This window comes from Cuculus canorus, chromosome 28 (assembly GCF_017976375.1).
Source record: "Cuculus canorus isolate bCucCan1 chromosome 28, bCucCan1.pri, whole genome shotgun sequence".
Taxonomy (NCBI): Eukaryota; Metazoa; Chordata; class Aves; order Cuculiformes; family Cuculidae; genus Cuculus; species Cuculus canorus.
Window position 1 is genome coordinate 2,428,172 of NC_071428.1, and position 26,757 is coordinate 2,454,928.

At 51.0% G+C, this 26,757-nt stretch overlaps 9 protein-coding genes across 10 annotated transcripts; 4 read left to right on the top strand and 5 right to left on the bottom strand.

Moving 5' to 3' along the window:
* Positions 1-445: 445 nt before the first annotated feature.
* LOC104066222 (claw keratin) lies at positions 446-1,443 on the bottom strand. The gene is made up of 2 exons (XM_054050805.1): positions 1,313-1,443; positions 446-1,213 (listed from the first exon to the last, which is right to left on the bottom strand). The coding sequence occupies exon 2, from the start codon at positions 1,190-1,192 to the stop codon at positions 776-778; it is 417 nt and encodes a 138-aa protein (XP_053906780.1). The 5' UTR covers positions 1,193-1,213; positions 1,313-1,443; the 3' UTR covers positions 446-775.
* Positions 1,444-2,615: 1,172 nt separating this feature from the next.
* LOC128849337 (claw keratin-like) lies at positions 2,616-3,889 on the top strand. Its single transcript, XM_054050801.1, has 2 exons — positions 2,616-2,679; positions 3,123-3,889. Exon 2 carries the CDS (start codon positions 3,144-3,146, stop codon positions 3,549-3,551), a length of 408 nt encoding a protein of 135 aa, XP_053906776.1. The 5' UTR covers positions 2,616-2,679; positions 3,123-3,143; the 3' UTR covers positions 3,552-3,889.
* Positions 3,890-6,097: 2,208 nt separating this feature from the next.
* On the bottom strand, positions 6,098-6,771 carry LOC104066221 (claw keratin). Its single transcript, XM_009568798.2, has 2 exons — positions 6,746-6,771; positions 6,098-6,647 (listed from the first exon to the last, which is right to left on the bottom strand). The coding sequence occupies exon 2, from the start codon at positions 6,624-6,626 to the stop codon at positions 6,210-6,212; it is 417 nt and encodes a 138-aa protein (XP_009567093.2). The 5' UTR covers positions 6,627-6,647; positions 6,746-6,771; the 3' UTR covers positions 6,098-6,209.
* A 1,364-nt stretch (positions 6,772-8,135) lies between these two features.
* Positions 8,136-8,986, top strand: LOC128849339 (claw keratin-like). The gene is made up of 2 exons (XM_054050807.1): positions 8,136-8,158; positions 8,257-8,986. The coding sequence occupies exon 2, from the start codon at positions 8,278-8,280 to the stop codon at positions 8,728-8,730; it is 453 nt and encodes a 150-aa protein (XP_053906782.1). The 5' UTR covers positions 8,136-8,158; positions 8,257-8,277; the 3' UTR covers positions 8,731-8,986.
* A 2,471-nt stretch (positions 8,987-11,457) lies between these two features.
* On the bottom strand, positions 11,458-12,252 carry LOC128849340 (claw keratin-like). Its single transcript, XM_054050811.1, has 2 exons — positions 12,227-12,252; positions 11,458-12,128 (listed from the first exon to the last, which is right to left on the bottom strand). Exon 2 carries the CDS (start codon positions 12,105-12,107, stop codon positions 11,655-11,657), a length of 453 nt encoding a protein of 150 aa, XP_053906786.1. The 5' UTR covers positions 12,108-12,128; positions 12,227-12,252; the 3' UTR covers positions 11,458-11,654.
* Positions 12,253-13,703: 1,451 nt separating this feature from the next.
* On the top strand, positions 13,704-14,516 carry LOC104066214 (claw keratin-like). Its single transcript, XM_054050808.1, has one exon. The coding sequence runs from the start codon at positions 13,720-13,722 to the stop codon at positions 14,170-14,172; it is 453 nt and encodes a 150-aa protein (XP_053906783.1). The 5' UTR covers positions 13,704-13,719; the 3' UTR covers positions 14,173-14,516.
* A 2,131-nt stretch (positions 14,517-16,647) lies between these two features.
* LOC128849410 (claw keratin-like) lies at positions 16,648-17,887 on the bottom strand. Its single transcript, XM_054051215.1, has 2 exons — positions 17,824-17,887; positions 16,648-17,384 (listed from the first exon to the last, which is right to left on the bottom strand). Exon 2 carries the CDS (start codon positions 17,361-17,363, stop codon positions 16,956-16,958), a length of 408 nt encoding a protein of 135 aa, XP_053907190.1. The 5' UTR covers positions 17,364-17,384; positions 17,824-17,887; the 3' UTR covers positions 16,648-16,955.
* A 1,305-nt stretch (positions 17,888-19,192) lies between these two features.
* Positions 19,193-20,513, top strand: LOC128849408 (claw keratin-like). Its single transcript, XM_054051212.1, has 2 exons — positions 19,193-19,215; positions 19,653-20,513. Exon 2 carries the CDS (start codon positions 19,674-19,676, stop codon positions 20,088-20,090), a length of 417 nt encoding a protein of 138 aa, XP_053907187.1. The 5' UTR covers positions 19,193-19,215; positions 19,653-19,673; the 3' UTR covers positions 20,091-20,513.
* A 1,620-nt stretch (positions 20,514-22,133) lies between these two features.
* LOC128849409 (feather keratin 4-like) lies at positions 22,134-25,067 on the bottom strand. 2 transcript variants are annotated; one of them, XM_054051214.1, is made up of 2 exons: positions 24,932-24,950; positions 22,134-23,054 (listed from the first exon to the last, which is right to left on the bottom strand). In XM_054051214.1, the coding sequence occupies exon 2, from the start codon at positions 23,028-23,030 to the stop codon at positions 22,623-22,625; it is 408 nt and encodes a 135-aa protein (XP_053907189.1). In that variant the 5' UTR covers positions 23,031-23,054; positions 24,932-24,950; the 3' UTR covers positions 22,134-22,622. The 2 variants fall into 2 exon arrangements, with proteins under 2 accessions (XP_053907189.1, XP_053907188.1); XM_054051213.1 differs by having other exon boundaries at positions 22,135-23,054; positions 24,923-25,067.
* Between the last annotated feature and the right edge of the window lie 1,690 nt (positions 25,068-26,757).

Consider the following 26,757-nt stretch of genomic DNA (forward strand, 5'->3'; position numbering starts at 1 on the left):
GTCTATCTCTCCCCCTCCCAGTGCTCACCACCTCTAGTTGGCCAAGTCTACAAGGCCAGCAGCCCTGCAGATTCAGTTGTCATCTCTCCACTTCTCAATGCCTACAAATGTGACCAATAGAAAGATAGGAAAAGGAGGTGGTGTCAGGCAGAGGAGATGGAAGAGCTTCTGCACAACACGCATGGCATTTTAGGTATTGCCAGTGGGCTTTGGGAATGTATGGTGTATTGCTGGTGGAAGACCAGTGGAAGCTCAATGGGATGAGCTCTATGACTGTCATCGTCAGCGGTAACACATTGAACAAATTGCTCAACCACTCCAAGGGCACAGCCGTGTGAGATTAAAGCAGCCCAGAGTGAGATGTCCAGGTTTTTTTGGGGGTAAGTAGTAAAGAAGGAAGGCAGAAGAAAAAGCATGAGTCGACATTGTGATGCAACACAGCTTTTATTGCAGTTCCAGGGGAGGAGGGAGTTGGGACAAGGGTTCTGGACAGGGTCTCTCCTGTCTCCTGGCAGTGGGCAGGGTGATGGTGAGCATCGGTTGTGCCACAGGAGTAGGCACCCAGTGCGAACCTCTGTCATCAGGGGTCAACGAGTCATGAAGGGATGTTCAGGGGAGGCAGGGTGAAGGCAGAGTTGGACCACAGGCAGATATGAGGTGTCCATGTTCTGGAGCCCAGCAACGCGAAGGGGTTGTCCATTCTTCAGGCTTTGTGTGGAGATGTACCATGGGCTTTTCCAGAGATCTTCATCTGAGGTCGGCTGCAGTGTGAGGCTTAGCAGGGCCCACAGCTGCCACTGAGGTACCTGTGGCCTCGGCGCCAGCCGCCGTATCCGCAGCTCCCATAGCTTCCGTAACCCCCAAGGCCTCCATACCCCCAAGAGCCTCCATAGCCTCCATAGCCCCCAAGGCCTCCATAGCCCCAAGAACCCCCAAGGCCTCCATAGCCACCATAGCCTCCATAGCTGCCTCCGTAGCTCCCAGCAACAGCGGGGACTCCAGCTGAGCCAACAGCGCTGTGCTGTGGGAAGTTGCTGAGGATGGGCCCGGGGAAGGTGACCACTGTAGCTGGGGGCTGGATGACCACCGTGGAGTCGGGGCACTGGCGCACGCAGGGCTCGTTGCAGGAGTCAGCCAGCGGGGCTGGGGTGGCCACCCCACAGGAAGGGGCACACAGGCTGGAGCAGGACATCTTTCAGGCAGACAAGGAGTCCTGGAAAAGACAGAGGGATTAGGCAGGGTTGTGGGGGAAAGGGCTGTATCGAAGGAAGGATGGGGAGATCCCAGAGAGGCTTCCAAGATGTGAACTTACCCTGTTGATCAGGAGAGTGAAGCAGAGGAGGTTGGATAGTGGACTGAAGGCTCCAGCTCTTTTATACATGTCCCAGACTGCCTGGGGCATTCGCCAAAGGGTGGTGGCAGAAAGAACAGGTAATCTTGAAATCCGGGGAATGAGCTTCATGACACATAGTGACATGAGACAATTATATCTTTCCTTGTTGAGGATATTGACGTACTGATGTGCCCTTGAGAAGAAAGAAGTGATGGAAGGGACACATCGTGACATGCTATTACACGAAAGAGAAGGCACTGTTGCAGCTGACCTGGCAGCACCAATAAACTCCTAATCTGCATGTTTACCTGTGCAGAAGAGACTTAGCATCTTGTAGAAGTGCCTTATAATGCTGTGTACAGCTGTCACATTTGTCTTTACCTCTCTCTTACAAGCTGGTAAACACAGTGTGTTATTGGGTAAAGGATTAAGCCTTCCACATGCTTGGGTTGACATCCAAATGCCAGCAAAAGCAGTACATCTCACAGTCCTGTGATCAACAGACACCTCTTTTTTTTGTCCACTTCTAAGCCTCTGGAGGGTATTGGGATTTTTAAGGTCTAGCCACACGTCATGGCTCTGTAGAGCAGATGGGTCCTATGTGTGGCAAAAACGCAACTGCAGTGGGGGCTGGTAGAGATGTGTTGGGCATGGCAGTGGAATAGAAGATGGGAAACATCAGAGAGAGGGCATGTACGCGGAGTAGCGAAAGAGCAGCACTAGGATCAGGTCAATGTCAGGGCCTTCATCCTCACGTATGTGACCATGGACCTCTCTGAAACTTCTCAAGAATAAATCAATTACTAAGCTGGGCATTGAGGGCTGTGACTGGAGATGCTGGCCCAGAACCCACATGGACACACGCTGCACATGGCCATGGTCCCCACACGTGCAGGAATGTTGGGCACTGCTGGCTCTGGGTGCGTGGCTGGGATGCTACTGAGTGTGACGTGGTTGGGCAGAGCACTCTTCTACAAGATGACCGGGATTCTTCCGTGTAAGCAAAGTGGGGGATTAGGGACAGAATGGGGTTTATTGGTGTCGCCAGGTCAGCTACAGCACCTCCTTGTCTTTCATGTGATGATTTGTCACGGTTTGTCCCTCCCACCACCTCTTTCTTCTCCGGCATGCGTTTCCACACCAATGGCCCCAATGAAGAGGGATATAATTATCTCACATCACTATCTGTGTGGTGAAGCATGTCCGCTTGAATTCATAATTAGCTGGGGTTTCTGCCACCGCCCCTTGGCCAATGCCCCAGGCAGTCTGGGACATGTATAAAAGAGCTGAGTTCTTCACAGCTCTCTATCCAGCTTCTTCCACTGTTGACTCTCCTGATCATCGTGGTAAGTCCAACTCTTACCTCCCTCTTACCTCCCTCAGCAATGTCTTTCTCAAGGAGTCTCTTGCTCTGGGCTCCACCGCTCTTCCATGGAGCATAGTTAGCATGGGATGGTGCTGTTTGAGAGCTATGGAAAGGAGGGAAATTTAACCTTGCACGTACAATGCCCACACTATACAAATGCACTCAAGTCCTTTAGGAGCTGGTTGAGTTTCCATCTGCTTTAGATGACAGATATTTCTTCTCTCTTGTGTGCAAGTGAGGCCCAGGGAGCCCGAGAAAGATCAAGGGCATTACAGCAGCATTTCAGCTCTAGAATTTGTTTTTGCTCTGACCTCCTGAGATGATCCAGAGGAAGTCTTGGGACACAGGTTCCAAATGCAAGAGAGTCCGGAGGGATTGGGGCTCAAGCCTCGCTCTGAGCCATAGTTCTGCCTTGTCTTGCAGCTTCACCTCCTGCACCGAAGGATGTCCTGCTCCAGCCTGTGTGCCCCTACGTGTGGGGTGGCCACCCCAGCCCCGCTGGCTGACTCCTGCAACGAGCCCTGCGTGCGCCAGTGCCCCGACTCCACGGTGGTCATCCAGCCCCCAGCTACAGTGGTCACCTTCCCTGGGCCCATCCTCAGCAACTTCCCACAGCACAGCGTTGTTGGCTCAGCTGGAGTCCCCGCTGTTGCTGGGAGCTACGGAGGCAGCTATGGAGGCTATGGTGGCTATGGAGGCCTTGGGGGTTCTTGGGGGTATGGAGGCCTTGGGGGCTATGGAGGCTCTTGGGGGTATGGAGGCCTTGGGGGTTATGGAGGCTATGGGAGCTGCGGATACGGCGGCTGGCGCCGAGGCCACAGGTACCTCAGTGGCAGCTGTGGGCCCTGCTAAGCCTCACACTGCAGCCGACCTCAGATGAAGATCTCTGGAAAAGCCCCTGGCACATCTCCACACAAAACCTGAAGAATGGACATCCTCTTGGCATTGCTGGGCTCCAACGCTGGAACAGCTCATGCTGCCTGTGGTCCAATTCTGCCTTCATCCTTCCCTGCTTGAAAATCCCTTCACAACTCGTTGACCCCTGATGACAGAGGCTCGCACTGGGTGCCTACTCCTGTGGCACAACCGATGCTCACCATCACCCTGCCCACTGCCAGGAGACAGGGGAGACCCTGTCCAGAGCCCTTGTCCCAACTCCCTCCTCCCCTGGAACTGCAATAAAAGCTGTGTTGCATCACAATATTGACTCATATTTTTTCTTCATCCTTCCTTCTTTGTTACTACTTCCCTCCAAAGCCGTGGGCATCTTGTTCTGGGCTTCTTTAATCTTCAACTGTTTTGGCCTTTGAGTGTTGGGCAGTTTGGTCAATGTGTTACAGCTGACAGTGACAGTCACATCGTGGTCTCGTAGATCATGTCCCACTGAGCTTCTCCTAGTCTCCCACCAACAACACCGACTATAGGTTCTCAAATCCCACCTGGAATACCTGAAACTGCCATGGATGTCTTACAGAAGCTCTTCCAACTCCTCCGTAAAAAACAGCATGTCTGGTATCGGCTCCTGTTATTGGCTGGTTATTGGTCATATTTTGAGGCCCCGGGAAATGGAGTGGTGACTACCCTATGTACACACTAGAGCCAAATGCTGACTGTGCCCCCATGCCAAGGCAGAGTTGGGAGCACCGGGAAGGGGTGAGATAGACACAGACAGCTTTTCCCAGGCACCCTCTCAGGCCCATGGTATGCAGTCATGGTATCCTTATCTCAGCCTCAGGTATCCAGTCCCACAAGGCACAAAACTCTTTGAGCAGGTGATTGGACTGCCTACTCTTCTGATGTCCTTCCGTTAACCAAGTATCTCCTAATCTTGTGGTCCCAGCATGGCAAAGTGGTCTTGGACAGCAAGGCTTTGGGAGCAAAGCTTCTGGCCAGAGCTATCAGGAAGGGCAATGTAATGGCACATTAGCCACAGATGGAGAGCTCAGGGTCATCTGTCCCCATATCATAGTACGATAGAATTATGGAATGGACCTCAAAGTCCATCCAGTTCCAAACCCCTGCCACGGGCAGGGGCACCTCCCACTGGATCAGGGGGCTCAAAGCCCCATCCAACCTTACCTTTAACACCTCCAGGAATGGGACATCCATGACTTTCCTGTGCAAACTGTATCAGTGCCCCACCACTTTCACAGGAACATATTTCTTCCTAATATCTCATGGCAATCTCACCGCTTTCATCTTAGAACACTTAGTCCTCCTCCTGTCCCTGCAATCTCTGACCAAAAGACCCTCCCCAGCTTTCCTGGAGCCCCTTTCAGGACTGGAAGCTGCTCTAAGGTCTCCTTGTAGCCTTCTCTTCTCCAGGCTGAACAACTCTCTCAGCCTGTCTTCATACTGGAGGTGCTCCAGCCTTTGGATCATCTTTGTGACCTTCTCTGGACTTGCTCCAGCAGATCCGTGCCCTTCCTTTGTGAAGGCTCCAGAGCCAGATGCAGGGCTCCAGACGAGGGTCTCGTGAGAGAGGGCAGAATCCCCTCCATCACCCTACTGGTCACACTGCTTTTGATGCAGCCCAGAATAAGGATTCGCTTTGTGGGCTGCGAGTGCACATTGCTGGCTCATGTGAAGCTTCTCATCCACCAGCAACCCAAATCCCTCTCTTCAAGGCTGCCCTAACTCCATTCTCCACCTATCCTGCATTTGGGCTTGGAATTTGACCCAGGTGCAGGCTCTTGCACATGACCTTGTTGAAGGTCATGATGTTGGTATAAGCCCTCCTCTCAAGCGTGTCCATGCCTCTGTGGATGTCATCCCTCCCCTCCAGCGTGCCAGCCACATCTCAGTTTGGCATTGTTGGCAAACTTCCTGAGGATGCCCCCAAAATTCCACTGCCTACGTCAGTGCCAAAGATGGTAAGCAACAGCAATCCCAACACCTGCTGAATGCAGGAGCCCAAACCGGGGAGAAGACAGGGAGAGCCAAGAGGAAGAAGCTGTTGTTGAAGGAGATGAGCAGTGTCCCTTCTCCGAGCAACCCTGCTGCAAAGTGCTGTGACGCACAAGGGCAGTCAAGTGGAAGCAAACCAGCTCCCACGTCTCACCCTGAGAAGGCCCTGGGTGGGAGCTGGGTGGGACACTCCTGGGACATCGTGCTGTCACTCGGAGTATGAAGGAAGGACGAAATAAAGCCAGAGGTGGATATTGTGATGCAATACAGCTTTTATTGCAGTTCCAGGGGAGGAGGGAGTTGGGACAAGGGCTCTGGACAGGGCCTCTCCTGTCTCCTGGCAGTGGGAAGGGTGATGGTGAGCATCCGTTGTGCCACAGGAGTAGGCACCCAGTGCGAACCTCTGTCATCAGGGGTCAACGAGTCATGAAGGGATGTTCAAGCGAGGCAGGGTGAAGGCAGAGTTGGACCACAGGCAGCAGGGAGTGTCCATGTTCTGGAGCCCAACAACACCAAGGGATTGTCCATTCTTCAGGCTTTGTGTGGAGATGTGCCAGGGGCTTTTCCAGAGATCTTCATCTGAGGTCGGCTGCAGTGTGAGGCTTAGCAGGGCCCACAGCTGCCACTGAGGTACCTGTGGCCTCGGCGCCAGCCGCCGTATCCGCAGCTCCCATAGCCTCCATAGCCCCCAAGGCCTCCGTACCCCCAGTAGCCTCCATAGCCTCCATAGCCCCCAAGGCCTCCATACCCCCAAGAGCCCCCAAGGCCTCCATAGCCACCATAGCCTCCATAGCTGCCTCCGTAGCTCCCAGCAACAGCGGGGACTCCAGCTGAGCCAACAACGCTGTGCTGTGGGAAGTTGCTGAGGATGGGCCCGGGGAAGGTGACCACTGTAGCTGGGGGCTGGATGACCACCGTGGAGTCGGGGCACTGGCGCACGCAGGGCTCGTTGCAGGAGTCAGCCAGCGGGGCTGGGGTGGCCACCCCACAGGAAGGGGCACACAGGCTGGAGCAGGACATCTTTCAGGCAGACAAGGAGTCCTGGAAAACGCAGAGGGATTAGGCAGGTGTGAGTGGAAGGGCTTCTATCAAAAGAGACAGAGAGAGATCCCCAAGAGGCTTCCCTGAGGTGGACTTACCCTGTTGATCAGGAGAGTGAAGCAGAAGAAGGTGGATAGTGGGCCGTGAAGGCTCCAGCTCTTTTATACATGTCCCAGCCTGCCTGGGGGCATGATCTAAGGGGCAGTGACAGAAAATACAAGTAATCATGCAATCGAGTGCATGAGCTTCATGACACAGATTCTGATGCAAGACAATTATATACTTCTTCATTGGGGGCACTGGTATTAATGTGCCCAGGAGAGGAAGGAGGTGATGGGAGGGAGAGATCATGACACATCATTACATGAAAGACAAGATGCTGCTGTAGCTGATGTGGTGGCACCAATAAACCCTGATCTGTCCATAATCCCCCACTTTGTATGCATGAAATTGTCCTAGGCATCTTACAGAACATTTCTGTGGCCAATCGTGCCACAGTAATTTTCTGCTGCTGTAGCAAAAATACACAGCCAAATTCCAGCTGTCCCCAGTGCCACCAGCGCTCAGAGTGCCTTTGTCTATGGAGAACACCAGCATATGCAGCCTGTGAGTGCTTGGCCATCATCTCCTGACAGAACCCTCAATGTCCATCTGAGTAATCGAGTCCTTCCTGAGAGCCGTCACAGAAGATCATGCTCACAGACATGGGGCCAAGAAAGTTGAATGTCATGGTCTCCTTCCTGCCCTACAGCTCCTCTGTGCACATCCCCTTCACAGAAGACTCTGCCACCTGAGATCTTCTCCTTGCTCATACCAGTGTTGAACTCCCAACACACATGGATCTCTGCCACACACAACAAAGAGCGCCCCTGCTCTTTGCGTGGCTGTTAATCGAGGAGCCACAACCACACACTGTCAGGCATAGGCATGCAGTTGGCCAAAGCTTAGGAATGCTCCTATCCTGTTCCCCAAAGCTCCAGGACGCATGGGCACTGGGAGAAGGTGGGTCTTTGGGAATCACCCGAAGCACGTGGAATGGCTTCTCCTTTGCCCAATATGCCACTGTCTTTGTTTACCAGCTTGTAAAAGGGAGGTAATGACAGGCGTGATGGAAGTGTGCAGGATTGCAAAGCACTTCTGCAAGATCGGCAGGATGCTGGCATGTACACAGAGTTGGGGGATTAGGGACAGATTGGGGTTTATTGGTGCTGCCAGGTCAGCTACAACAGCGCCTTCTCTTTCATGTAAAGGTGTGTCATGGTGTGTCCCTCCCATCACCTCTTTCTTCTCAAGGGCACATTAGCACACCAACATCCCCAACAAGGAGGGATATAATTGTCTCACATCACTATCTGTGTCAGGAAGCTCATTCCCTGGATTTCATGAATAGGTGGGATTCATGTCAACGCCCTTTGGCCGATGCTCCAGGCAGTCTGGGACATGTATAAAAGAGCTGGAGCCTTCACGGCCCACTATCCACCTTCTTCTGCTTCACTCTCCTGATCAACAGGGTAAGTCCACCTCAGGGAAGCCTCTTGGGGATCTCTCTCTGTCTCTTTTGATAGAAGCCCTTCCACTCACACCTGCCTAATCCCTCTGCGTTTTCCAGGACTCTCTGTCTGCCTGAAAGATGTCCTGCTCCAGCCTGTGTGCCCCTTCCTGTGGGGTGGCCACCCCAGCCCCGCTGGCTGACTCCTGCAACGAGCCCTGCGTGCGCCAGTGCCCCGACTCCACGGTGGTCATCCAGCCCCCAGCTACAGTGGTCACCTTCCCCGGGCCCATCCTCAGCAACTTCCCACAGCACAGCGTTGTTGGCTCAGCTGGAGTCCCCGCTGTTGCTGGGAGCTACGGAGGCAGCTATGGAGGCTATGGTGGTTATGGAGGCCTTGGGGGCTCTTGGGGGTATGGAGGCCTTGGTGGCTATGGAGGCTATGGAGGCTCTTGGGGGTACGGAGGCCTTGGGGGCTATGGAGGCTATGGCAATTGTGGCCTTTATGGGGGCTATGGAGGCTATGGGAGCTGCGGATATGGCGGCTGGCGCCGAGGCCACAGGTACCTCAGTGGCAGCTGTGGGCCCTGCTAAGCCTCACACTGCAGCCGACCTCAGATGAAGATCTCCGGAAAAGCCCCTGGCACATCTCCACACAAAGCCTGAAGAATGGACAACCCCTTGGCGTTGCTGGGCTCCAGAACATGGACACCTCCTGCTGCCTGTGGTCCAACTCTGCCTTCACCCTGCCTCGCTTAAACATCCCTTCATGACTCGTTGACCCCTGATGACAGAGGTTCGCACTGGGTGCCTACTCCTGTGGCACAACCGATGCTCACCATCACCCTGCCCACTGCCAGGAGACAGGAGAGACCCTGTCCAGAACCCTTGTCCCAACTCCCTCCTCCCCTGGAACTGCAATAAAAGCTGTATTGCATCACAATATCCACCTCTGGCTTTATTTCGTCCTTCCTTCATACTCCGAGTGACAGCACGATATCCCAGGAGTGTCCCACCCAGATCCCACCCAGGGCCTTCTCAGGGTGAGACGTGGGAGCTGGTTTGGTTCCACTTGACTGCCCTTGTGCATCACAGCACTTTGCAACATGGTCACTCGGAGAAGGGGCACTGCTCATCTCCTTCAACAACAGCTTCTTCCTCTTGGCTCTCTCTGTCTTTTCCCCATTTTGGTCTCCTGCACTGAGCAGATCAAGAAGAGCAGTTGGGCTCCACAGGGATCTGCCACTCAGTCTGGCCGTTCCCCACAACTGCCTGTAGCCTCAGGAGTGCAGGGATTGGGACACACACAAAGTCACTCCAAGGACAAAGGCCCAGGTCACAGACACTCAGGAGGCCATGGGTTCTTAGCGGAGAGACTGACCAATGCCCAGCTCCTCCCCAACTGCCTTACCTTCATCCCCTCCACATTCCTTTATCCTTGCACCAGACCCTCATGCTGTTTTCCCTCTGTTTCACACTGGTCCTCAGAGCACTTTGGCACTATCTTCCCCCGCCTCCACTGCAACAGAAGCTCTCCTTCTTGCACACATTCCCTTGCACAGGCATTCCCTGTGTCACCTGCTGCCACCAGTGGGCACAGCTCTGCCAGGAGGGACAGGAGAGCTTCCCACAGCCTGCTGCTCTGGAGCACACTCTCACACAAGCCCTTTGCTGCCCTTCCTCACCCACCAGCCCATAGAGTAGCCCACACTGACACACCACCCCAAAGCACCCACCAGGGGCACTTGTAAGAAGGTCAGTAGATACCCTTCCGCTACTGTGCCCTCATCACACACACAGGAGTCACCACGTACCAGGGCCTGGTGGATGGTTGTGAGTCAGTGCAGGGGGAATCTGGGTAGATATGGGGACAGACGACCCTTCTTTTCCTGAGCTCCCCAGTGGTGACCAGCTGCTGCTATGCTGCGCTTACTGACTGCTCTGGCTGGAACTCTTGCTCTCCAAGGTCACTTTGCTGTGCTGGGATCACAAATCAGAATAATAGAATCAGAAAATCCTTAGGTTGGAAAAGACTTTTGAGATCATCAAGTCCAACCATACCTGTGTACTACTAAATCATATCCCTAAGCACTTCATCTACATGTCTTTTAAATATCTCTAGGGATGGTGACTCAATCACCTACCTGGGCAGCTGTTGCAGAGCTTGATGTCCCTCTCAGTGAAGAAGATTTTTCCTAATGTCCAATCTGAACCTTCCCTGGCACAGCTTGAGGCCATTCCCTCTTGTCCTGTCACTGATCACTGAGGCAAAAAGATCAACACCCACCTCTCTACAACCTCCATTCAGATAGTTGTGGACAGTAATAAGGTCTCCCCTCTTTTCTAAGCTCAACAACTCCAGTTCCCTCTGCTGCTCTTCATAAGACTCATTCTCCAGAGTCTTCAGAAGCTTTGTTGTCCTTCTCTGGACATGCTCCAGAACCTCAATGTCTTTCTTTTAGTGAGGGGCCCAAAACTGAACACAGTATTTAAGGTGCTGCCTCACCAGTGCTGAGTAGAGGCAGAATCACTTCCCAGGTCCTGTTGGCCACACTGTTTCTGATACAAGCCAAGAGCTACTGATAAAGATACTGATAAAGACAACAAAAGAATAGGCAGTCCATCCTCCTGCTCAAAGAGCTCTGTGCTTCGTGGGACTGGGACAGCAAGGCCATTTGATGGCTCTGAGGAGGAACTTAGAAATTGTTGTTCTTTCTATTTTATACCTTCCCCATGCTCCCCATGTCTCACTGGCCACATCTACAAGGCCAGCAGCCATGTAAGTGCAGTCATCGCCTCTCCATTTCCCAAGAACTTAAGATTTGACCAATAACAAGACAATAAAAGGAGGTGATGCCAGGAATGTCAGTTTTGCAGGGGATTTGGAAGAGCTTCTGCAAGACATGCATGGCACTTTCAGGCCTTTAAAGTGGGCTTTGGGAATGTATGATGAGTATGGCTGTTGGGAGGTCAGTGGAAGCTCAGGGAGACATGCTCTACAAGACCAAACTGAGACATTGATTGTCAGCTTTAACACACAGAACAAACTACTCAAACACGCCAAGGACACAACCATGGGACATTCAAGCAGCCCAGATATGCCCTGCAGTTTTGGGGAGGTGGAAAAGAAGAAGGAAGGATCAAGAAACAACATGGATCAACATTGCGATGCAACACAGCTTTTATTGAGGTTCTGTGGGAGAGGGGAACGGGAAAAGAGCAGGGTCCTCGACACGGACAATTCATCTCTAGGGGCAGTGGACAGCGTGAAAGTGAGCATCAGTCATGCCACGAGCACAGGCATTTAATATGTGTCTCTGTCATCAGGGGTGAGGAGCTTTGAAGGGATCCTGAAGCAGGGTAGGAGGAAGGCAGAATTGGGCCCTAGTAGACATGAAGCATCCAAGCTCTGGAGTACAGCAATGCCAAAGGGATGTCTTCCAACAGAGTGTTGTGTCGAGATGTGCCGGGGCATTTCCAGAGCTCTCCTTCATCTGTGGCTGGATCCAGTGGGGGGTTTAGCAGGGCCCACAGCTGCCACTGAGGTACCTGTGGCCTCGGCGCCAGCCGCCGTATCCGCAGCTCCCATAGCCTCCGTAGCCCCCATAAAGGCCACAATTGCCATAGCCCCCATAGCCCCCAAGGCCTCCATACCCCCATGCGCCTCCATAGCCTCCATAGCCCCCAAGGCCTCCATACCCCCAAGAGCCCCCAAGGCCTCCATAGCCACCATAGCCTCCATAGCTGCCTCCGTAGCTCCCAGCAACAGCGGGGACTCCAGCTGAGCCAACAGCGCTGTGCTGTGGGAAGTTGCTGAGGATGGGCCCGGGGAAGGTGACCACTGTAGCTGGGGGCTGGATGACCACCGTGGAGTCGGGGCACTGGCGCACGCAGGGCTCGTTGCAGGAGTCAGCCAGCGGGGCTGGGGTGGCCACCCCACAGGAAGGGGCACACAGGCTGGAGCAGGACATCTTTCAGGCAGACAAGGAGTCCTGGAAAACACAGAGGGATTAGGCAGGTGTGAGTGGAAGGGCTTCTATCAAAAGAGACAGAGAGAGATCCCCAAGAGGCTTCCCAGAGGTGGACTTACCCTGTTGATCAGGAGAGTGAAGCAGAAGAAGGTGGATAGTGGGCCGTGAAGGCTCCAGCTCTTTTATACATGTCCCAGACTGCCTGGAGCATCGGCCAAAGGGCGTTGACATGAATCCCACCTATTCATGAAATCCAGGGAATGAGCTTCCTGACACAGATAGTGATGTGAGACAATTATATCCCTCCTTGTTGGGGATGTTGGTGTGCTAATGTGCCCTTGAGAAGAAAGAGGTGATGGGAGGGACACACCATGACACACCTCTACATGAAAGAGAAGGCGCTGTTGTAGCTGACCTGGCAGCACCAATAAACCCCAATCTGTCCCTAATCCCCCAACTCTGTGTACATGCCAGCATCCTGCCGATCTTGCAGAAGTGCTTTGCAATCCTGCACACTTCCATCACGCCTGTCATTACCTCCCTTTTACAAGCTGGTAAACAAAGACAGTGGCATATTGGGCAAAGGAGAAGCCATTCCACATGCTTCGGGTGATTCCCAAAGACCCACCTTCTCCCAGTGCCCATGCGTCCTGGAGCTTTGGGGAACAGGATAGGAGCATTCCTAAGCTTTGGCCAACTGCATGCCTATGCCTGACAGTGTGTGGTTGTGGCTCCTCGATTAACAGCCACGCAAAGAGCAGGGGCGCTCTTTGTTGTGTGTGGCAGAGATCCATGTGTGTTGGGAGTTCAACACAGGCATGAGCAAGGAGAAGATCTCAGGTGGCAAAGTCTTTTATGAAAGGGGATGTGCACAGAGGAGCTGTAGGGCAGGAAGGAGACCATGGCATTCAACTTTCTTGACCCCGTGTCTGTGAGCATGATCTTCCGTGACGGCTCTCAGGAAGGACTCGATTACTCAGATGGTCATTGAGGGTTGTGCCAGGAGACGTTGGCTGTGGACCCACTGGTAGCCAGGCTGCACGTGGTGATGTTCATCATAGGCACAGCTGGTGTGAGCACTGCTGGCTCTGGAAGCAGATGAGATGCCGCTGAGTGTGGTGTCATTGGCCACACAAATAATGTTCAAGATGCTCAGGACTCTTCTGAGTAAGCAAAGTGGGGATTAGGGAAACATTTACATTTATCAGTGTTACAACAATGCATTGCCTTTTAATCTAATGGCTTATCCCATCCCCTTTTTTTTCTCTAGGGCATGTTTGCATATCATTGTCTCCATTGTGGAGGCATATAATTGTTTCAATGGCATGAAATCAGTGTCATGAATCTTGTCAGCATTATTTCATGATTACTTGGGTGTTTCCGCCACTACCCCCTTGTCCAATGCCCCAGGCAGTCTGGGACATGTATAAAAGAGCTGGAGCCTTCACGGCCCACTATCCACCTTCTTCTGCTTCACTCTCCTGATCAACAGGGTAAGTCCACCTCAGGGAAGCCTCTTGGGGATCTCTCTCTGTCTCTTTTGATAGAGCCCCTTCCACTCACACCTGCCTAATCCCTCTATGTTTTTCAGGACTCCTTGTCTGCCTGAAAGATGTCCTGCTCCAGCCTGTGCATCCCTTCCTGTGGGGTGGCCACCCCAGCCCCGCTGGCTGACTCCTGCAACGAGCCCTGCGTGCGCCAGTGCCCCGACTCCACGGTGGTGATCCAGCCTCCAGCTTCGGTGGTCACCTTCCCCGGTCCCATCCTCAGCAGTTTCCCACAGCAAAGTGTTGTTGGGTCAGCAGGAGCCCCTGGTGTTGCAGGGGGCTATGGAGGCACCTTTGGAAGCCGTGGTGGCTATGGAGGCTACGGGGGCTCTTGGGGGTATGGAGGCCTTGGGGGTTACGGAGGCTATGGAGGCGCATGGGGATACGGAGGCCTTGGGGGCTATGGGGGCTATGGCAATTGTGGCCTTTATGGGGGTTACGGAGGCTATGGGAGCTACGGATACGGCGGCTGGCGCCGAGGCCACAGGTACCTCAGTGGCAGCTGTGGGCCCTGCTAAACCCCCCACTGGATCCAGCCACAGATGAAGGAGAGCTCTGGAAATGCCCCGGCACATCTCGACACAGCACTCTGTTGGAAGACATCCCTTTGGCATTGCTGTACTCCAGAGCTTGGATGCTTCACAAGTGAGTTTGTCTCAACTCTACTTCCTCTTGTCCCATTGATCTTCACTTCATGATTCCTTGCCCCGTGATGAGAGAGATCTGCACTGGGTACCTACTGCTGCAGCACGACTGGTTCTCACTGTCACTCTGCCCACTGCCCAGACATGTGGGCTGTCCTTGACCTGGACCCTGCTCTTCTCCCATTTCCCCCCTCCTCTGGAACCTCAATAAAATCTGTGTTGCCTTGCAATGCCGACTCACACTTTTTCTTGATTATAGCATCATAGAATCACTAAAGATTGGAAAAGACCAATAAGATCATGAGGTCCCAACCATCTACCCAACACCACTATGCCTAATAATCCATGTCCCAAAATTTAATCCAAGATTTGAGGTGCCACCTCGCCAATGATGAGTCTAGGGGGATGGTCCCTTCCCTTTTCCTGGTGGGCACACTGTGGCTGATTCAAGTTGGAATGCTGCTGGCCCTCTTGGCCATCTGGGCTCACTGCCAGGTGAAGTTCAGCCACCCTCAACCAGCGCCCCCTGGTCCTTTTCCACCAGGGAGCTTTCCAGCCACACTTCCCCAAGCCTGGAGTGTTGCACAGGGTTGCTGTGACAGAAGTGCAGAACCGGGCACTTGGTTTTGTTTAACCTCATACAATTTACCTTGGCCTGTAGATCCAGCCTGTTCGAATTCCTCTGCAGAACATTTCTACCCTCCAGAGAATCGACACTGCTGACTGATTTGGTATCAACTTCACACTTACAGAGGGAGCACTCAATTCCTCATATAGATCATTGATAAAGACAAGAGATTGGCCCCAAAACTGAGCCCTTGGGAATACCATTTGTGACCAGTTACCAACTGGATTTACCTCCATTCACCATAGCTCCCTGGGATCATCAATCAAGCCAGTTTTTTACCCAATAAAGAGTATACCTGTCTAAGGGTGGACTCTAAGGTAATCCTTCTTCTTTTGCACTTTCCCCAAACCCCAGGATATCTCACTCTGGGCTTCTTGAGTCTTCCATGGTTATGTTCTTGGAGTGTTTGGGCAGTTTGCTCAGTATGTCATAGCTGATGATGACAGCCCCAGATGGGTCTTGTAGAGCACATCCCACTGAGCTTCTCCTGGTCTTCTACCAGTCATACCCATCAGACCACGTCAAAGCCTACTCAAAATACTTGAAAGCACTATGTGCGTCTTGCAGAAGCTCTTCCAACTCCTCTGTAGAACCAAGATGTCTGGCATCACCTTCTTTTATTAGCTTGTTATTGATCACATTTGGAGGTCTGAGGAAATGAAGAGATAACCATTGCCAGTACACTCTGAAGACACAGGCTGACTGTGCCCCCACAACTAAGGTAGAGATGAGAAGCAGTGGGAAGTGTAGCAGCAGTTGGTCACTGCCGGGGAGCTCAGGAAAATATGGGTCATCTGTCCCCATATATACCCAGATTCCCCTGCACTGACTCACGACCATCCACCAGACCCCGGTACATATGATGCCCTCTGTGTGTCTGATGAGGAAGAGGATCTGGTGACCCCATCACGGGTATTGTGGGTGGATGCTTTGCGGTGGTGTGTCAGTGTGGGCTACTCTATGGGCTGGTGGGTGAGGAAGGGCAGCAAAGGGCTTGTGTGAGAGTGTGCTCCAGAGCAGCAGGCTGTGGGAAGCTCTCCTGTCCCTCCTGGCAGAGCTGTGCCCACTGGTGGCAGCAGGTGACACAGGGAATGCCAAGGAGAGCTTCTGTTGCAGTGGAGGGGGGGAAGATAGTGCCAAAGTGCTCTGAGGACCAGCGCGAAACAGAGGGAAAACAGGATGAGGAGCTGGGGCAAGGATAAAGGAATGTGGAGGGGATGAAGGTAAGGCAGTTGGGGAGGAGCTGGGCATTGGTCAGTCTCTCCGCTAAGAACCCATGGCCTCCTGAGTGTCTGTGACCTGGGCCTTTGTCCTTGGAGTGGCTTTGTGTGTGTCCCAGTCCCTGCACTCCTGAGGCTACAGGCAGCTGTGGGGAACGGCCAGACTGAGTGGCAGATCCCTGTGGAGCCCAACTGCTCTTCTTGATCTGCTCAGTGCAGGAGACCAAAATGGGGAAAAGACAGAGAGAGCCAAGGGGAAGAAGCTGTTGTTGAAGGAGATGAGCAGTGTCCCTTCTCCGAGTGACCATGTTGCAAAGTGCTGTAACGCACAAGGGCAGTCAAGCGGAACCAAACCAGCTCCCACGTCTCACCCTGAGAAGGCCCTGGGTGGGACACTCCTGGGACATCGTGCTGTCACTCGGAGTATGAAGGAAGGACGAAACAAAGCCAGAGGTGAATATTGTGATGCAATACAGCTTTTATTGCAGTTCCAGGGGAGGAGGGAGTTGGGACAAGGGCTCTGGACAGGGTCTCCCCTGTCTCCTGGCACTGGGCAGGGTGATGGTGAGCATCCGTTGTGCCACAGGAGTAGGCACCCAGTGCGAACCTCTGTCATCAGGGGTCAACGAGTCATGAAGGGATGTTCAAGCGAGGCAGGGTGAAGGAAGAGTTGGACCACGGGCAGCAGGAGGTGTCCATGTTCTGGAGCCCAGCAACGCCAAGGGGTTGTCCATTCTTCAGGCTTTGTGTGGAGATGTACCAGGGGCTTTTCCGGAGATCTTCATCAGAGATCGGCTGCAGTGTGAGGCTTAGCAGGGCCCACAGCTGCCACTGAGGTACCTGTGGCCTCGGCGCCAGCCACCGTATCCGCAGCTCCCATAGCCTCCATAGCCCCCAAGGCCTCCGTACCCCCAAGAGCCTCCATAGCCTCCATAGCCCCCAAGGCCTCCATAGCCCCAGGAGCCTCCATAACCACCACGGCCTCCATAGCTGCCTCCGTAGCTCCCAGCAACAGCGGGGACTCCAGCTGAGCCAACAGCGCTGTGCTGTGGGAAGTTGCTGAGGATGGGCCCAGGGAAGGTGACCACTGTAGCTGGGGGCTGGATGACCACCGTGGAGTCGGGGCACTGGCGCACGCAGGGCTCGTTGCAGGAGTCAGCCAGCGGGGCTGGGGTAGCCACCCCACAGGAAGGGGCACACAGGCTGGAGCAGGACATCCTTCGGTGCAGGAGGTGAAGCTGCAAGACAAGGCAAAACTATGGCTCAGAGCAAGGCTTGAGCCCAAATCCCTCCGGACTCTCTTGCACTTGGAACCTGTGTCCCAAGACATCCTCTGGATCATCTCAGGAGGTCAGAGCAAAAACAAATTCTAGAGCTGAAATGCTGCTGTAATCCCCTTGATCTTTCTCGGGCTCCCTGGGCCTTGCACACAAGAGAGAAGAAATATCTGTCATCTAAAGCAGATGGAAACTCAACCAGCTCCCAAAGGACTTGAGTGCATTTGTATAGTGTGGGCATTGTACGTGCAAGGTTAAATTTCCCTCCTTTCCATAGCTCTCAAACAGCACCATCCCATGCTAACTATGCTCCATGGAAGAGCGGTGGAGCCCAGAGCAAGAGACTCCTTGGGAAAGACATTGCTGAGGAAGGGAAGAGGGAGGTAAGAGTTGGACTTACCACGATGATCAGGAGAGTCAACAGTGGAAGAAGCTGGATAGAGAGCTGTGAAGAACTCAGCTCTTTTATACATGTCCCAGACTGCCTGGGGCATTGGCCAAGGGGCGGTGGCAGAAACCCCAGCTAATTATGAATTCAAGCGGACAAGCTTCACCACACAGATAGTGATGTGAGATAATTATATCCCTCTTCATTGGGGCCATTGGTGTGGAAATGCGTGCTGGAGAAGAAAGAGGTGGTGGGAGGGACAAACCGTGACAAATCATCACATGAAAGACAAGGAGGTGCTGTAGCTGACCTGGCGACACCAATAAACCCCATTCTGTCCCTAATCCCCCACTTTGCTTACACGGAAGAATCCCGGTCATCTTGTAGAAGAGTGCTCTGCCCAACCACATCACACTCAGTAGCATCCCAGCCACGCACCCAGAGCCAGCAGTGCCCAACATTCCTGCACGTGTGGGGACCATGGCCATGTGCAGCGTGTGTCCATGTGGGTTCTGGGCCAGCATCTCCAGTCACAGCCCTCAGTGCCCAGCTTAATAATCGGGTCTTCCCAGAGGGGCTTGGTGAAGGCCGTGTTCACAGATACATAGCTGAATCATCTGCAAGTGTCTTGGTCCTGTTTCTGCCCTCTTGCTCCTGCACACATCTACTTTTACAATGGTTCCACTCTCCTCCCACATCTGTGCCAGCATTCTTCATAGATGCAACTTCATACCACCTGGGAACCATATCCCCTGCTCATTGCTGGACCATCAGGTTATTTGGGAAGCTAAAAATCAAGGAGTCATGCCGTGGCAGGAAAACATTCAAAGCTTCTAGATGCCCTTTGCATTCCTTACTGCAATCTCACCCAGCCTTTGCCAGCATGGGAGCCACAGTTGGCATTCAGAGCTGTTCTGAGCATATGGAATTGCTTCTTCCTTGCCCAACCTCCTGGGACCTCAGTTTACCAGTTGTAAAATAAAGGTAATGACAGGTGTGATGGCTGCGTGCAGTATTGCAAAGTGCTTCTGAGAGATGCCCAAGACTCTTGGACATAAGCAAAGTTGGAGGATTAGGGACAGATTGGGGTTTATTGGAGCCATCAGGTCAGCTAGAGCACCATCTTGTCTTTCATGTAATGATGTGTCAGGAACTGAAACTCCCATCATGTGTCTGTTCACCAGGGCAAATTTACTTGCTAGTAAACCCAATTAGGACAGATGTAATTGTTCTGCATCATAATTTGTTTTATGAGGCTTGTCCACTTGATTTTGTGATTACATGGGCCTTTTGCCACCACCCACTGGCCGATGCCCCAGGCTGTCTTGGACATGTATAAAAGAGCTAAGGGCTTCACAGCCCTCTATCCAGCTTCTTCCACTGTTGACTCTCCTGATCATCGTGGTAAGTCCGACTCTTACCTCCCTCTTCCCTTCCTCAGCAATGTCTTTCTCAAGGAGTCTCTTGCTCTGGGCTCCACCGCTCTTCCATGGAGCATAGTTAGGATGGGATGGTGCTGTTTGAGAGCTATGGAAAGGAGGGAAATTTAACCTTGCAGGTATGATGCTCTCACTATACAAATGCACTCAAGTCCCTTGGGAGCTGGTTGAGTTTCCATCTGCTTTAGATGACAGATATTTCTTCTCTCTTGTGTGCAAGTGAGGCCCAGGGAGCCCGAGAAAGATCAAGGGGATTACAGCAGCATTTCAGCTCTAGAATTTGTTTTTGCTCTGACCTCCTGAGATGATCCAGAGTATGTCTTGGGACACAGTTTCCAAGAGAGTCCGGAGGGATTTGGGCTCAAGCCTTGCTCTGAGCCATAGTTTTGCCTTGTCTTGCAGCTTCACCTCCTGCACCGAAGGATGTCCTGCTCCAGCCTGTGTGCCCCTTCCTGTGGGGTGGCCACCCCAGCCCCGCTGGCTGACTCCTGCAACGAGCCCTGCGTGCGCCAGTGCCCCGACTCCACGGTGGTGATCCAGCCCCCAGCTACAGTGGTCACCTTCCCCGGGCCCATCCTCAGCAACTTCCCACAGCACAGCGCTGTTGGCTCAGCTGGAGTCCCCGCTGTTGCTGGGAGCTACGGAGGCAGCTATGGAGGCCGTGGTGGTTATGGAGGCTCCTGGGGCTATGGAGGCCTTGGTGGCTATGGAGGCTATGGAGGCTCTTGGGGGTACGGAGGCCTTGGGGGCTATGGAGGCTATGGAGGCTATGGGAGCTGCGGATACGGTGGCTGGGCCCGAGGCCACAGGTACCTCAGTGGCAGCTGTGGGCCCTGCTAAACTCCAAATACCCCTGGAGTTCCGTGTTGCATCTGCCCTGGGTTTTCACAAGTAGCCCCTCTTGGCTTCTACCAACAGACGCAGAACAAACCTTTCAGCCCCTCACAAGGCTGTGCAAAACACTGACTTCATCCTTATGATCCTGGCTTATTTGCTCAGAGTAACCTTGGAGATCTCAGGTGACAGCTTTCACTGCCTCCTAAAGCTCCCCTCTAGGATGCAACAAAGCTGTTCCCATCCTCAGATGTGAGTCTTCGTTGCTCTGTGCAGCTCTGAGACTCTCAGCCTGCAATAGGAAGGGGGAATTTTTGGAGTGAAGCCCTGGGTTGTGCCTTGCTGCAGCCTTATGATTTTTGTGTTTCTCTATCCATTGTTTCTGTATGGTTTTCGTTCCTTGCTGACACTTTCCATCCCCATTAAAGAATCCGCATTGCATGAACAATTTTTTTTGGTCCGAATTTATTCTTCAGTGTGGCTGGAATTACATCAAAAACTGAGGGGTGATGTGAAATGTTTTCTGGAAATTCCTTTGTTGAAAATATTCATGTAAGCTCTGAATTTCTCTCAGAAAAGTTTTTTAAACTGCACGGTAGAGAAGTTACTAGGAAATCATAGAATCATAGAAAGGTTTAGGTTGGGTGGGACCTCAAAGCCCATCCAGTCCCACCCCCTGCCATGGGCAGGGACACCTCCCACTGGATCAGGGGCTCCAAACCCCATCCAACCTGGCCTGGAACCCCTCCAGGGATGGGGCAGCCACCGCTGCTCTGGGCAACCTGGGCCAGAGCCTCCCAAACCTCACGGCAAAACATATCTCTTTAAGATCTTGTTTCAATCTCCTCTCTTGCAGGTGAAAAATGTTCCCCTCATCCAATCCCTGCACTCTCTGATCAAAAGCCCCTCCCCAGCTTTCCTCTAATCCTTTTAAATACTGTAAGACTGCTTAAAGTCTTCTCCACAGCCTTCTCTTCTCCAGGCTTGAACTCTCTCAGTCTGTCCTTGTATGGGAGGTCCTCCAGCCCTGATTATTTCTGAAGCCTCCTTTGGATATGTTCTAATAGATCCATGTCCTTCCTATGCTGAGGACTCCACAACTGAATGCAGGACTCCAGGTGAGCTCTCATGTGTTCTGGGTTGAATGGTACAATCCCCTTCTTTGATTGCTGGTCACATTTCTTCTGGTGTAGTCCAGGATATGCTTTGCATTCTGGGTTGCGAGCACACTTTGCCAGCTCATATTGACCTCATCCACCAGCACCCACAAGTCTTTCTCTCCAGTGCTGCATTCAGTCCATTCTCTCAGTCTATATTTTTGTTTGGAATTGCTTGACCCAGGTGTAGGACCTTACCCTCAGTCTTGTTGAACTTCATGAATTTCGCCCAAGCCCGCTTCTCAAGTCTGTTAAGATCTCTCTGGATGGCACCCCTTCCCTTCCTTACAAAAGACTCATTTCAAAGGTGCAATACCACTTTCTGTTTTGTGAGGTCTGTAGAGAAATGAAAACTAAACCAGTGGTGTAATTCTTTCCCGTTCATACTCCCCACCCTGTTCCCAGCAGTCAGACACGATGCTCAGGGTGATGTGCTGACCGTGCACCCCGCAACGTGACCAGTGCATTGATGAGTGTCTGTGGGCAGCCTGAGGGCATCTTTCCCCCTGTGACCCCTGGGAAAGATCCACAGAGTGTGTTGGAAGGCTGTGGGTGGGCTGTGCCCAGATGTTCATGTCTTGCTTTTGGACTTGGGGCAAAGTGCTGGAAAGTTGCTCTGTCCTGAGTTGTACGTGGCAAGTTTGGAGTTAAGTATGACCCAAGCTGCTCTCATAAACAGCAACTGCCAGGGACTCAGGCTGGTTGTGGGGAGCGTCAAATTCTTGACTTATGTTTAATAATATTGGGTAGTAAAGTACTTCTGCAATTTTGTGACATTGGCACTTAAAGAAGCAACGTGAAATACCTACGACCAAGGATAAATATGCTATAAATTCAACCACTAAGTAAAAGAAGAAGAAAAATATTATGTGGTAATAAAAACCAGAAACCATGCTTTGATACAGAAAATTTATTTGGAAAGAGACAGCTTTTCTACAGTTCTGGAATTACACAATATAAAGACCATCTTTCCAGGGGTTCAGGGAGGCTCTGGCCTATCACTAGTGTCAAAGGGAGGCAGTCTGTAAAAAACATGGTTTTTTCGCCTTTGGCACAGTTGCTGTGTGCAGTTTCTAGCATCCTAAGTCACCTCTCTATGATCACTGTCATTAATATAACTGAAATAAGACAAAGCACAACTGAAGCAGATGACTAAACTGGAAAGCCAGAGGATAACAAATCTAAACTAAAGGTAAAATGAGAAAATGCACACGCGAGCCTGCCTTTACACAGGTGCTGAGTGTTTGTAGCTCTCATTCTTTCCAGCTGGAGCCAGACAACACCCAGCTCTGGGGCTGGTGCCTGGGAGCTCCACCCCAATCTGCATCTCAAATTTCCTTTGCTGCTTCTTTAAATTGCTCTACACACCCCAGAGCTGAGCTTAGTACGTCCACCGTTTCCCAGAGCGATATGAATTACATGGATGTGTCCATTGGGAAGAATAGGTGTAGGAGTACTTTGGAGCACACCGTGGCTCAGGTCGGGCAATGACCTGGGGGGTAAATTTCTCAGCTGCTGCCTCCAGCCTCCCTGTCACCTCCGCTGGCAGAGGTGCTACGGCAGGAGACTCTGCTAGGTTGACCTCGGAGGGCTCTGAGGCTCCCACGACGGTTTGCTGTGGGTAGGTGGTGAGGATGGGTCCTGGGAAGGTGACGACAACGGGTGGTGGGTAGATAATCACCCGGGAGTCACCGCAGGTCACGACGCAAGGCTCGTTGCTGCTGGTGGCCAGGGGCTGGGGACACTTGGCCTCACAGGGATTGGTACATGCCAGCTGCTCGGAAGCCATCGCCTGGCCGTGGCAGGGGACTGCCTGTAAATTATTTGTAGAATTAGATAAAAATAAGACAACAAAACCCATGAGTTTGGTTATTGATGCTTCTAAGCTTGGCTCTAAAAGAGCTTCAGACAGAGATGATCTGGATAAAGACAGCAGTCAAGCTCTTTTCCGTATATCTGCCACCTTTTACTTAGCCTGCACCTACTTGTCTTTTCTAATTTGCTGTTTTCAACTTGCTCTCTCTATTTCTCCTCCTCTGGGAGCAAAAATCCTCCCCTTTCTTTGCATGCCTCCTCCCAAAGAGCTACCAGCATTAAAACCTCCCAGTACTTTGTAATAGTTCCTAGAGACAAGCTTGAACTTGTTCCTACAGCGTCTCCTTTCCTCCCACACGCGGCTTCCCAGGATTGAGTCTGCATTTTCCAGATGGGGCACAAGGAAGGGAGGGGAAAAAAAGTCTGGATTTGCAATAGATTTGAGTACTGAACCTGTTTAGCAGCCTGAATTTCCTATATCACATAAAGGTTTTTGTATTATGGACAACCTGATCCACTGGGAGGTGTCCCTGCCCATGGCAGGGAGGTTGGAACTGGATGATATTTAAGGTCCCTTCCAATCCAAACTATTCTGTGATTTTCTTGCGGATTCCTGTTATTTTCAGGCATTAAAACATTCCACTGAAACGAAAGGTGAGGAATAAATGGGAGTTGAAAAATACTGGTTTGATACGACACAGAACTAAAAATATTTATATTATGTTATTGCTAACCCAAATAAGAAAATTACAGCCTGACCTAGGATACACACATTTAACAGTGTTTATTTCTTTCTTCGGATTACATCTTTCTAAGGCAGATAATGCATAATTTGGAGTTAATCTAAAATCAGTAAGGAAATACAGGATCCTAAAATATGTAGCCAGCACCACTTTCTAATAAATAAACTATTCTCTTGCCAAGTATAGAGTAAAAATAGTCTGAAAGCCACTTTCCTGCACTTCAGAAGCTTCTTACTGTTTGTTATAGGTGCAGGGGAAGAGGCAGGACAATGGGCTCTTGGATCTTTACTTGACCCACCTAAATGCAGAGGAAAGCAGAAGAACCCTCAAATACATCTTTCCTTTAAAAAAAAAAGCAGCATGCACAGCATTTTTCCCCAAATCCCTTTAGGTTAGAGGTTAGCTTTAACCTAAAATAATGCTTTTATTTCATCTCTTTAAAAAGATAATTAAATACCAGCAAATTCCTATTTGTAATTATGATAAATGAAAGTGTGTTTCCACGGTTATGATAATAGTATCTAATCGCCACTTGGTGTAGCTTGCTGTTAGGCTAATTAAATTAGCTGTGTTACGAACAACAGCAATGCCATATTGCTGTAGCTGCACAGATCTGAATTCAAAAATGGAGTTTGCTTCATAGAACGAGTTGGATTGGAAGGCACCTCAAAACCCATGTGGTTCCAACTCCTCTGCTGTGGGCAGGGACACCTCCCACTGGATTAGGGGTCTCCAAGCCCCATCCAAGCTGGTCTTAAACTTCAACGGTCCCCTTTGAAATCCCCCCCAATTAACAACTCCTGATTATATATATATATCAAATATATATATATATGAATATATATAGGCAGAAAGAGTTTCACAATCTATTCTGGGAGCTCTTCTGCAAACTTTCAGAAGAGGTAGAAATCCCAAATTCTGCCAGAAAATTAACAGTCCAAAGAAGTCTTGAAAAGCTCTTACTTTTATTTTAGTATCCATTATCTAGCATAGAAAATGTTAGTAGGCATCTTTCTAAAGATGTCTCAGAATATTCTTGTAGGATTTAGTCCCGATTTTATCAGAATTCATGCTAAAGTGAAATTAAACTCGAAGGTTTTAATAGTTGTCAAAACAGACTTACTCAGCGTACCGGAGAGAACAAGTCAAGAGAAGCAGTGAGAAAAGCCTTGCGCAGAGAGGGTTTTTATACCCTTTCCCAGATCGCCTGGAGGAGCAGAGACGCTTTGTGTAAAGGACTTCAATTACTCATGAAGCAAACTTTGTTGCATGTATTCCTCCCGCACTTACTGTAATTGTTTTGCTTGCTGTTTATGATTATCTAAAGCTGAGTGAGGTCATAATACAAAATGCAGATGGGCCCTGCAAGTTCTTTTCATCTGGAATATTTCCTGGTTTGACTTTACTGCTTTCATTAAGAATTTAAAGCGCAGTAAGAATTAATAGACTTGTAGTGGCTTATCTCTGTTGAAAACACAGGGAGAATTAGATGTCAGTGTGTCAGTACACAAGATGTATTTTCCTTATTGGAAATATGAGCAGACATCTCATGTTTGCCTAGATAAACCTCTAGAAGCACTGGGTTTGGTTTTTGTCTGATGTAACCTTAATAACGTTTACAGATGCATTCTTACCGGAGACAGAGGCAGCATCTGCTGAAAAGCCTTAAAAGCCAAGCTATCACAAAGTTATCTTTTAAATAAAGATGAAACCATCTCCAATTATGAGGCTTAAAATGAGGAGCTGATTAAATAAGTGTTTTGCATATGCTCTATATGAAGTCAGAGCAGTCAAAATCCACGAGGATATTATTAATATCAGCATAAAATGATTTCCTTTTATGACATGCGAACATATGTTTGTGAACTCCTTTTGAAATGTAGCTTCCTGATATCTCCAGAATATTCCTGATAATGGGACTACTTCCCATTTCGAGAAGGTCCTCCTGGTGGCCTCTGCCAGTGGAGGGTGCTGCTGTATGCATGGGAGCTCCCACTGCCATGCGCACCGGGCAGAGGGAAGCCCGTGACTGGGTAGTGTTCAACCAGTTGGAATGTGCCATGGCAGAGGTAGCTGTGGGTTTTCATGATGTGGTCCCTCAAGGTGGGATGAATGTTGCATCCTTTGGAGGAACTCACAATTCAAATAGATTCACAGTCTAGGTTTTCTTTCTGCTCCCTAAGTTTTCAGTGTCTCTTGCTTCTAATTCTTTGGTAATTTCTAGCTGGAAGACCTCTCTCATCCAAGGATGCATCCCAAATTTGCTTTTTTTGAAACATGGGTATTAAAGCACATACAGCAAATATGAGATTCATCCTTGCAAAATGACGTAGCTAAGGTCTCTGGATTCACTCCGGGGCCTACAGGAAAGCTGAGGAGGGGCTCTTGATCAAGCAGTGCAGGAACAGGATGAGGGGCAAAGATTTCCACTTGAAAGAGGGGAGATTGAGATGAGATCTTAAGGAGAAATGTTCTGCTGTGAGGGTGGGGAGACCCTGGCCCAGGTTGCCCAGAGCAGTGGTGGCTGCCCCATCCCTGGAGGGATTCAAGACCAGGTCGGAAAGGGCTTGAAGCCTTTGATCCCGTGGGAGATGTCCCTGCCCATGGTAGGGGGTGGTACTGGATGGGCTTTGAGGTCCCTTCCCATCCAAACCACTCCATGATTGTATGTTTCTCCTTTCAGTTGATCTATGCACTGTTTGGGCGATCAATGATGAAGCTACAAGCCAAATCCTGGCTGTTGCATGGAGGTGTGGTCTCTTAACTACAAGGTAATTAACTCTTTAAAACTCTCCCATAATGCAGCAATACTATACAGAATTTTCTTCCCCCTCCCATAATTTTTGTGTTATGCTCTAGAGCGATTAACAAGTTAATAAAGAGCAAAAGAGAGAAAAAAGTAATGCAGACTGCATACACCACAATATAAAATGCTAATATTGTCAGCAGCCATTAATT